Genomic DNA, 11,399 nt, shown 5'->3' on the forward strand with positions numbered 1-11,399 from the left:
AAAGAAAAATAAAAGAAAAGAAAAAGCAGCAAGGAGAGTTATTTAACGACGACGATCGTTTTAACAGTCAGTGGCGCGCGGAATATGCACCAGCGTGCCATTTGCAGTTGGTTAACTATCGAACGAGTCATATATACATATATATATATACACACACACGCGCGTACACATGTACGTATGTATATATATATCTACATGCGTAGAACATACCGTATGCTGAATCGAAAGTGTGCTGCGTTCTACTTGAGATCCTCGCTCTTTTGATTTTAATTGGAGAAACAAGCTGAGTTATCAGGACTAGTTCGCCGCCTTTGGTTCCGGCCCAGATAGATTTATTTCTAAAGCAAATGAACTTGAATTTATTCCTATTATAAATTCGATTATCCGTATACGATGTAACAACTGCTTATGTACTCTTTCTCTCTCTCTCTCTCTCTCTCTCTCTCTCTCTCTCTTTCTTTTTCTCTCTGTATATATGTTAACGATTGGATAAAAAAAAATATACATATATATATATAATATATAATATTTATTATAGATAATATATATAATAAATATATATATATATGTATGTAAAGATTGAAAAATAAGAAAGAAAGAAAAGAAAAAAAAAGAATGAATTCTCTTTTTTTTCTTTTAATTATCAAGGATTCGAAAGGAAAAAGATTTCCTCGGGAGCGAGCAATCGGAAGCTAACTCTTTTCTTTTTTCTTTTCTTTTTTTTTTTTTCTTTCTATATTTCTTTTCTTTTTTCTTTTTTCGAGCGATGAAACTAACGTCGTGTTAGGAGACAACGAGAAGGCACTCATGCACGTAAGATACTCGCTTAACTTGCACCTCTCGAGCATGATTTACCTTTCAACGACCGAGAACGATGAAATCGCTAGGAAGAAAAAAAAAGAAAGAAAAAATAAATAAATAAATAAATAAATAAATAAATAAGTAAACACACGAGCGCGTTTTCCACTTCGAACTAAATTTCACCTCGATCTAACCTAGTATAAAACTATATCGACTTGAAAGCTTCGATGTTATTTCCTTCTTCTTGTTCTTCTTCTTCTTTTCTTCTTCCTCTTCGTCTTCTTCCTCTTCTTCTTCTTCTTCTTCTTCTTCTTCTTCTTCTTCTTCTTCTTCGATTCTCCTCCTCGCATATCAGAGAAAAGGAGGAGGGTAACGCGACACGAGCATAACTCGTCCGCGTTGTAAACGGTGCATTAGTGAAAGTGGCGTGGCCGATTACGTTCGATAGGACAACCATACTCGAACGGATCTACTTACTCGTACGATCGATATTTTATTACCGCGATTGTTGTCACCAATCTTATTATTCTACGTACGTTTGTATTAAACGAAAGAAGGAAAAAGAAAAAAAAAAAAAAAAGGAAGAAAGAAAAGAAAAAAAAAATGAATAAAAAGTAAACATTTATTCGGGTTGATAATCTTTAAAAGCAAAAGAAGAATCAAACAAAACAATGAATTATCCTCCTAATTTAATCCCAATCAATTTTCATCTTACTTCGTCCGATTTTGACATCTCGATTATTTTCTATTGTATTTGAAATTTACGTATACACGCGAAATAATAATTTTCAAACAGCATTACTCTCGCGATCTCATGAAATTTTATTAATACGTTAATTTAATTTCAAATATATGCTCCTCCGTAAGGCTTAATATATTTTCAATGACGGGAATTGGTATTGTTGGAAATAATCGTCCGTATTATCTACATTTGCTTCGGCGTAAAGCGGCTTTCTAAAAGAAACAGAGAGAAAAGGAGAAAAAAAAAGAATAAAAAAGAGAGAAGAGAGAGAGACAGAGAGAGAGACAGAGAGAGAGAGAGAAAAATAATTATGTACAAGGACACACCGGTTAACGATGCAAGGACGTTTCTGTTCCGGTTGGCTTCCAGGTCGTGGAACGCAAAAGCCTATCGGCATCCGTAGAACGAACGAGAGCTCGCGGTCGCGTGAAAGAAATTATCTAGCTTCGATAATCCGCAACTTTCTGACACTCCAAGTAAAAGAGCAACGGTGATTCTATGTATTTATATACATAGCTTACACACACACACACACAGACACGTACACAAAGAGATATACATAGACATATTTATCTATGTAAACGTTTAATCATTCGCTTTTACCAACCACGAGAATTATCGTTCAATAAATTCTCATATCTTATCGAAAGCTTATCAATTTTCTTTTCACTTTTGTTGCTAATATAACACGATATACGTACATTTATAAAAGGCAGAATTTTTCGTTAAAATTGAAATCCCGTGAGAATTATGGAAAGTTCAATGGAATTTTGAGAAAAGAGAAACACCGGAGAAAGAGAAAGAGAAAGAGAAAGAGAGAAACAGAGAGCGAGTGATTGAAATATAAAAAAAGAAAAAAGGAAAAGAAAAAACAAAGAGAAAGAGAGACAAACAGAGAGACAGAGAAAAAGAGAGAGAGAAAGAGGGAATATCGAAGGCAGAAGGTCGTTGAAAAACTTGGCGCCTGGTCACCGAAGAAGAAAAGAGAATAATCGAGAAGTATCGTCGCACGAGTCTGGGTCGCGTCTCTCTCGATGGAACTTTTGATTTATCGCGCTAATGCTCCTCGACCGAAGCCATTCCGCTCCTCTCCGCTCTGGTTCGGTCCGATCCGATCCGCTCTGTACCACGGGACAACACAACACAACACAACACAACACAACACAACACCGCACCGCACCGCACCGTACCGTACCGTATCGTACCGTACCGTACTGCACCGCAACACGCGGTGGTGAAAGTAATTACATAAATGCTCGCGGCACTCAGACGAGTACTTACGCGCGTGGTTTAATGAGAAAGATGAGAAGATCTTAAGAAATGTAATAAAATTAAAATGAAAAAAAAAAGAGAGAGAGAGAGAGGGTGAGGGGAAAGAAAATCGAAAAGAAAAGAAAGAAACAGGGAGACAAAACGAACTCGATTTTGTATCGACGATGATCATCGATGTCCTTGAGTTTCTAAATAATCTAAAACGATCTCAATGAATTTTGTTCTGTTCTTTCTGTCTTTATGTTTTCAACGATAAGATTAATTTTCAAGCTCTGCTTTTCGAGCTCTCTCTCTCTCTCTCTCTCTCTCTCTCTCTCTAAGAAAGAAATAAAACGAGGCATCGCGTCTCGATTTTGTATCGACGATGATCATCGATGTCCTTGTGTTTCCAAATAATTTAAACTTTGCGTACTTACTTACATTTCTTTTTTTTTTTCAACATTCTTTTCCGACAATAAGATTATTCGAGATTATTTACTATAGCTCTCACTAAAGAATAGAAATTGATCCATGAGGACCTTTTACACAATGGTATTTTATCGAATCGTAACCATATTCTTGTTTTCGTTTACGCGAAATACCAAATCGGTTTCGTATAGTGATAAGGAAAAAGGCATTTGGAACGATAACGATAACGTAAGACAAAAAGGGGAGGTGAGAGGGTTCTGGGGTGGGGGGAGGGGGGGGGGTTACCGACCTCCCCGTCCCAGTCACCGACCTCTGTCTTCCAAGAAACCACTCGCATATTCGATGTCCATGAAAGTTATAGTGCTCGAACGACTTGCATGCTTTTCCAACATTTTTTTCCTTTTTTCTTTTTTCTTTTTCTTGTTTTTTTTTTTTCTTTTCTTTTCTTTTTTTATCTCTTCTCATCCACTCGATAAAAGATTACCATATATGTTGAAGAGCTAATATATGTTCTCTGTCTTTCTCTTTATATATATATAATATATATATATATTTTTTTTTTAAATATGATTTATTATGAAATTAAATATGTATTCGTTTTTGGAACGTCTAAAGAATCAAATACGATTGGATTATTAACGTGATTAACGTTAACCCTTAACAACGTAGCTGCTCGTAATACGTTATCTTCCATCCAATATAATTAATTAATATTATCGTGAATGATATAATTAATTACAATAATTTATTTATAATTAATTGAATAATAAATGTCGTCGTAACGATATAATCAATTGTAATAATATAATATTGGTAATAATACGATTGATCAAATATTATTACAATAACGTACTACGACAATTATAACATGTATTATATTTGTAATTGGATAACAAGTTAAAAAGATTTGTATTTTTAAGGGAGAATTCAAATTGGTAACGTCCCTTTTTTTTTTTATTTTTCTTTTTTCTTTTCTCTTTCTATTTTTGAGATTCGCGAGGACGGGATAGCCTTGAAAGTTGACTCGAAAGTTCGCTCGAGAGATATGCGTATATCCAAAGGGCGTGTTACCAATTAACTCTGTAGAGTCTCTCTCTCTCTCTCTCTCTCTCTCTCTCTCTTTGTTTCTCTCCGTCTGAGAAACTTCATACTGCTCGCAATGTCATTAAGAAAAGCAAGAGACCATCTCTCTGGTGGAAGATAATCATTGTCAGGGGACGATAAAAATCTTTGTAGTTTCCGACAGAGAGAACGGGCAAAATTCACCAGTCGTTTCCTCTTGGAAAAGCTTTATCTTTCTTTCTTTCTTTCTTTATTTTATTTTATTTTATTTTTTTTTCTTCGGAAACGAAATACTCGATAACTATGACGATCTTTCGAGACGAGACGAAGGAGGAAAGAATGTAAAATAGATTGGGGTAGGCTAGGCCAAATCGGATTGCTCTACGATCATCATTTTTAATTACTTATCTACGCGCACGAATTGTCATGGCTACGTGGAACGCCATAATTGCTGCATTCTGTTGCTAGATCGAGACAATATAACGTCGGAACAAGCCAGAAAACTTCTTCCTCTATGTATTCTACGTTATTCTACGGTTACCTACTATGTTCGTACATATATATATATATATATATATATATATATATATACATACGTACACGTACGTATGTATGTAGATAAGTAGGTACCTACATCTACATACGTACATCTCCCAGCTAAGTATTTTGCCAAGTCATTCACGGTAAAGTCTTTTACAGGCACTCTCTATGCGAATGTTCCACGGTTAATTGCTTCGATAATTATTAAGACTACAAGGCACCACGGAATGTTATTCGTAGATAGAACGACACGCCACACGTTATATTCAGAACAGAATTTATACTTCGTCGCTCGTAGAAACTATATAAGAACGTAATATTTTCTGTTCGGTTTATAACAGATATATAAAGTAATTGGATTAACTTGGTACATGAAAGAAAGATAGAAAGAAAGATGGAAAGAATGAAAGGCAAAAAAGAAAAAAAGGAAAAGAATCTTTCATTAAACGTGAATTCTCAATTGGAAAGTACCTAATTCTATTAGTTACTAGAAAAAGAAAATCATATTCGTGCATAACTCAAGCAGTCGGCGCCGCGATCAATAGTAGCAACGAAAGAGAGAGAGAGAAAGAGAGAGAGAGAGAGAGAAAGATATATATATATATAGAGAGAGAACGAAAGAGAGAGAGAGAGAGAGAGAGGTATACGGGTATAGGGTTAATTATTTTACTTGACCCTGTCTCACATGGAAAATCGTTCGAGCGTGATTTCGACGATTAACAGTGGCACGTTTCCCGCGACCGTTAAAGAAAGAGAGAGAGAGAGAGAGAAAGAGAAGGGAGAAGATACTCTAGGCTTTTAAACACGTGAATGATGACGTCTTAGAAAACGCCGTTGAACTCGGGCGTCGATCATTAATTTCTATAATGAAATGCTCGATAACCTGTCTCGTCTTTCCACGAGTCTGAAAAAGGACGAAGAGAGGATGAGAAGTGAGATCGGAGAGAGAGAGAGAGAGAGAGAGAGAGAGAAGGATATACCTCTCTTTTAGAAACTAAGATATCTACTTATCCTCTCTCTCTCTCTCTCTCTCTCTCTCTATCTCTCTCTCTATCTGTCTATCTATCTGTCTCTATCTATCTACACTTTGTATAAACTTCTATTAATAAAATACGTAATTACGAAAAAGGAACGATAGGTAAAAAATAATTTTCCTCGGTCATCCTCCTCCTTTCGAAATAAAACCGATAGAAGCAGTAAAATAAATAAATAAAAGAAAACAAAGAAAAAAAAAAAAAAAAGAACAAGAGGAGGAACAAGAAAAAGAAGATCGCTTTTAATTCGATAATGACTCGATCCTTTTATACTTTGAAAGAGACCATAGATATCAAACTTGATAGATCTTTGCGAAAATATCTCTCTAGAAAATTTAAGAGAAACGAAGAAACAAACAAAAAAACGATGAAAAAGAAACGGAACAAGATTATGAAGGAACAATTCAAAAGAGAAAAACTAAGGAACGAAGAAAAAGACAAGATATATATATATATATAAAAATGAAAAAGAAACGTTCGTTCGTGACGTTGGTATCCATTCCGGAAGGCCGCTCGCTCTCGTCCGAGATTAATCGCCAACATTAGCGGGATTTATCGGGCGTGCATCGTTCCGTTCTATGGTATATATGGGGCCCCTACGGCATCTTCGATATCGTCTCGTTACTCAAAACGACACTTCCCAACGTTTCCACGCTTCTTATTTACCAGTGAAACCCATGGCCCCTTGTGCCCTCCCCCTCTGCCACCCCCTAACCACCTCCTCCTTCTCCTCTTTCCTCCTACACCCCAACCTCATCCCTTCTTATCCCGTTCTCATTGAGATTCTCAATTTCTAACGAGAAGTAATACCAATTCTCACGCTCTGCGAATTATATAGCTATCAAAAATCACGAATTTCTATTTTTTTCTTCTTCTTTTCTTTTTTTTTTTTTTTTTTATTTCGTTTCGTTCGAAACTCGTGTTATTCTTCATCGCGTTTCTCGTTAATCGACATCCTATTCGTATTCTTTTTCTCTTTTTTTTTTCTTTTATTTTTCGTCGGAAGAAATTTTTCGAACGGAATGATTCCACGCGAACGACGATTCGATGTTTGGTAAAAAGAAAAAATAAAGGTGGGTAATTGTTTTTTTCTCTCTTTTTTTTTTTTTTTTTTTTTTTTTTTTTTTTATAGAGAGAGAGAGAAAAGAAGAAAAGAAACACGATTGAATCGTTTTATTATAAATTATAGATCTATCCTGATCATTAAATATCTAGTGATTTTTGTTGATAAATTAAAAATCGATTTGAATTGCTAATTATTACTTTTCGACTATACGTACTTACTTCGATCGGTACGAACGAAAAAAATTTTGCACTCTCCATTTATGGCGTACCATAATCGACTTACGATTTTAAATCGATGAACAAGAAGAAAAAAAAGAAAGGAAAAAGAAAAAAAATAGAACAAATTTGTACAAGCTAATCGTTTTTAAATAATCGTTTAAAAAAATAAGAACAGACTTTTTAAGCTTCGTCGATGCTACGTTTGAACGTCAAAAAAAAAAAAAAAAAGAAAAAAGAAAAGAGAGAAAAAGAAAAAGAAAGAAAAAGAAACAAAAAAATATATATAACAATCTATCGATCTTCTCCGCGAATGACTATTATACAATTTATAAAAATTATTCGACAGGTTGGTTTGATGATATGAAAAAACAAAAAAAAAGAAAATATTAAAAACAAATTTCGATATACTCGTGATACAATCGCGTGATACAATAATAATAATAATAATAATAATAATAATAATATTATATTTGTTTAACGATTAGATCAATTTGAATGCGGTAGCAGTACTTGCGTGAACGTAATTGTAGGCAACCTTGGCATTGGACTAACTCTCTCTCTCTTTCCCTCTCTCTCCCTCTCTCTCTCTCTCTCTCTCCCTCTTCCGTAGTCCGTGCGAACGGGTTCCATTCATTTTCCTCTAGGCCGTCGTTTCTCGAGCGTAGCACACACTCGCGCGTTTTAAAGCATGGAGAGTGTTAAACTACGCGTAGATCCCAGTCATCGTCATGAGAAAGAGAAAGAGAGAGAGAGAGAGAGAGAGAGAAAAGAAAGAAACGTCGTCGTCGTCATCGTCAACGTCGTCGTCGTTGTCGTCGTCGTCGTCGTCGTCGTCGTCGTCGTCGTCGTCGTCGTCGTTCGTTGCATTTTCAAATACAAAGCTTCAAATACGGAAGAAGGAAGTGTCTAAGTCTAAGTCTAAGACGACGAAGACTAAGGACATTGTTGTTTCTTCGTCGTTGAACTTTTACGACCTTTTTCTATCTTTCTCTCTCTCTCTCTCTCTCTCTCTCTATGTACATATATATATATATATATTTATATATTTATATAATAAAGATACAATCCTTCTCTTTATAAATACGTATACGATCAAATCGATAAAATTTGATCTAATCGATATCAATCTTACTTACTGATACATATGTCTAATTATTATCTAAATAAAATAATACGTATAATTATTAGTTATATACACTATGATATACATAAATCGAATTAAAGTTAAATTTCAATCACGTAATATAATAGACTCTGATACGTATGACTTGGTCGAGATCGAGATACTTAATAACGAAAGGAAATCAAATAAATACGATTTATCTAACCATTTTCTTTAATAGAACGTAGTAGTATTCTCTTCGTAATGATCTATTACGAACGACAACTTTCTATCTATCTTTTTGATACATTAGATCCGATCCATTCGATAGATTTTTTTCATGTTTCTTTATGTACGATTATTATTTAAATGGATCAAAGAAATATAGAAGTATAATTATTAATTACGTAGTATAGAAGCTTAGATCTATATTATATATAGATCTAAGCTTTTATAACCCGACCTAGCTGCAATTGATACGTTCGATCAAAACAAGATCGAATATACCACAAAGGAAACACGTAAACACGCCGTTCATATTCTCAATTACGGTACGTGTAAATGTTTTTTAATCTAACATAGATACAACCTAGGTACAATTCTTGAAAATGATCTACATACATGACCGCAACAACAACAACAACATCTTTCTCTCTTTTTTTTCTCTTTTTTCTTTCACTCTCACTCTCTCTCTCTCTCTCTCTCTTTCTCTCTCTCTCTCTACGGCAAATAAATTATTTCTAACAATGTTATACCCCTAATACATTTCTAATAATTCCAAAGTTCCAGACGATAAATTTCTTTCTTTACCATAATAAAGCAATTTTCATTTAGTAATTGTTGCCAAACATATAATAACACACTATTAAAATCTGTTAATAATAATAACAATTTAATGATGATTAGAAAAAAAAAAAAAGAAAAAAAAGAATGAAAGAGAGAGAGAGAGAAGATATTTCTTTTCTAAGACTAAAAAAAAAAAAAAAAAAAAAACAAAAAAAAGGAGATATAAACGAACGAAAGAGAATAGATCGCGTATAACATCTATGAGTAATATGCATATGTGTATGTAAAAGTCGAACGTCCTTGACTCTTATGATAAATTAAAAACCGTCCAATTAGTAACGCGTTGCCGTGAAATTACGCGTAAGTAAGTACTTACTTACTTACTTACTTACTTACTTACTTACTTACTTACTTTCGCGAACGAATGTTTCGAGACGTCATTTATATTTGTATGGGAAAGTCGAGTACCACCGGAAGTTTCGTATTCAGTGTAGCGTGCATTTATGCGGCCCTTATTATAACCGAGTGATGCTTCTAGTTACGACCTTATCCGGCCTCGACGAATACCCTCCCTTCACCCCTCCCCTCCTCCTCTTTCTCCTTCTCCTTCTCCTTCTCCTCCTCCTCCTCCTCCTGCTGCTGCTCATCCTCTTATCGTTCTCCTTCTTCTCCTCGTTCAGATTCGTTTACTTTCTATATTATTCTCGCACCATGGAAAATATTCGAATAAGAAAGCCAAACGCGCTTTCCCCTTACGTCGATATAAATAATTTATAAATTATATAAACATTAAGGCCGTATCTTCAATTACGACGATGTGTTTATTATGTGTTAAGTTAATAAAAAAAAAAAAAAAAAAAAGAAAAGAAAGAAAAAGAAAAAGAAAAAATACAAAAGTGAAAGAAAGCAAAATATTTCGGTTGTTAACGGGTTCTTGTATCAATTAATTAGATACGCTGGTACATCTCGTTTATTTTGTATTAAGTATTAATGAAAAATCGTACGTTCTTCTTCTTTTTCTTTTTTTCTTTTCTTTTCTTTTTCTTCTTATTTTTTTTTTTGTGTGCGTATTACTCGCTGACATTAATTAGCGAAAGCTGACGAATATGTTTTTTTTTTCTTTCTTTCTCTCTCTCTCTCTCTCTCTCTCTCTCTCTCTCTCTCTCTCTCGTTTCTCTTTTCTTTCTTTCGAAACGGGAATGAAGAAAAGAATGAAAAGAAAAAGGAAATCTTTAGCCTTCGTACCTAATTATTCGAACCATGTAAATCTATGGATCTCTATATAATTAAATATAATTATTAAGATATTTTGATATAGTAATAATGTAAGGAATATTATATAACCAAGAAAATGCGTTTGCTTTGCAATACCTTAATTATAAAAAAGAAATTTTATATATATATATATAAAATTTATATATATATAAAATTTATATATATATATATATGTACGTACGTATCTCGATTCTTAATTATCTCACTGTCGCGATATACGTGTATACGTATATATAAATATACATGTACGTACATATGTACGTATAAATATAGAAAACGTTTCTCCATTCATCTGAAATAATCGGAGATTTCTTTCCACGCAATTCTTTTTTTTTTCTTTTTTCTTTCTTTCTTTCTCTCTTTTTTTTTTTTTTTTTTTTTTTTTTTTTTATTAGAATCGTTAACGAACGCACGTGCAACTGTTTCTACTTACAAAGTTGGAGAATGAAAGATAAGCTCGAAAAGATCGTTCGTTAGAGTCTTATGAAAGTGGAGGATATCCTTGAGAGAGAAGATTAAACTACGACAATGTGCCTTTGAAATAAGTCTCTCATGACTCTGGTAACTAATGTATGTAGCCAACGAAAATAGGGAAAGTGAGATTAGCCTAAAGTAAATACGTTTATCGCGTAAAAAGCAAGCTGCTTCCCCTTGGCTGCGTAATTTGCTTGCACGCTATTACATTCATTGTAAATGAGCCGTTGCAAACCGAATTAAAACTTGTAAGTATATCAATTAATCAATTAACAACGTTCTCGGAGTATTAAAAAAAAAAAAGAAGAAGAAGAAAAAAGAGGAAAAAAGAAACAAGAAGAAAAAAAAATTTCGCACGTTCCACTGTTCCGTTGAAGAAAAATAATACTATTAATCGCAAGAGCAAACGTTTTCATCTCTTCGTGTAAAGAGTAAATGAGATCCATGTTCTCTCTCTCTCTCTCTCTCTCTTTCTTTCAGTTTATGTTATATGTGTAAAATAGCACACATGATTTACATCCAATAGGAAATAAATTTAAATGTGTGTCAAACGTTTTTCTTCATCGTACGAGAACAATGTAACGTACAAAGAAAAAAAAAAAAAAAAAAAAAAAAAAAA

The 11,399-nt window shown here is 33.8% G+C and overlaps 1 protein-coding gene across 5 annotated transcripts in view; it reads right to left on the reverse strand.

The window, feature by feature from the left end:
* LOC122631094 (CCR4-NOT transcription complex subunit 6-like) overlaps nt 1–11,399 on the reverse strand; it is a 527,872-nt gene that overhangs the window by 415,139 nt on the left and 101,334 nt on the right. For 2 of the 5 annotated variants that reach the window (XM_043816354.1, XM_043816353.1), the window contains exons 1-2: nt 1,870–2,043; nt 211–338 (exon numbers count right to left, since the gene is read on the reverse strand). The exons of 2 other annotated variants lie outside the window; for them this stretch is intronic. In XM_043816354.1, the coding sequence (XP_043672289.1) occupies nt 211–338; nt 1,870–1,940 (199 nt within the window). In that variant the 5' untranslated portion in view covers nt 1,941–2,043. Of the gene's footprint in view, nt 1–210; nt 339–1,869; nt 2,044–11,399 lie in introns of those variants that run through there. One more of the 5 variants, XM_043816359.1, reaches the window with a different exon arrangement.

Source organism: Vespula pensylvanica, chromosome 8 (assembly GCF_014466175.1).
Source record: "Vespula pensylvanica isolate Volc-1 chromosome 8, ASM1446617v1, whole genome shotgun sequence".
NCBI lineage: Eukaryota > Metazoa > Arthropoda > Insecta > Hymenoptera > Vespidae > Vespula > Vespula pensylvanica.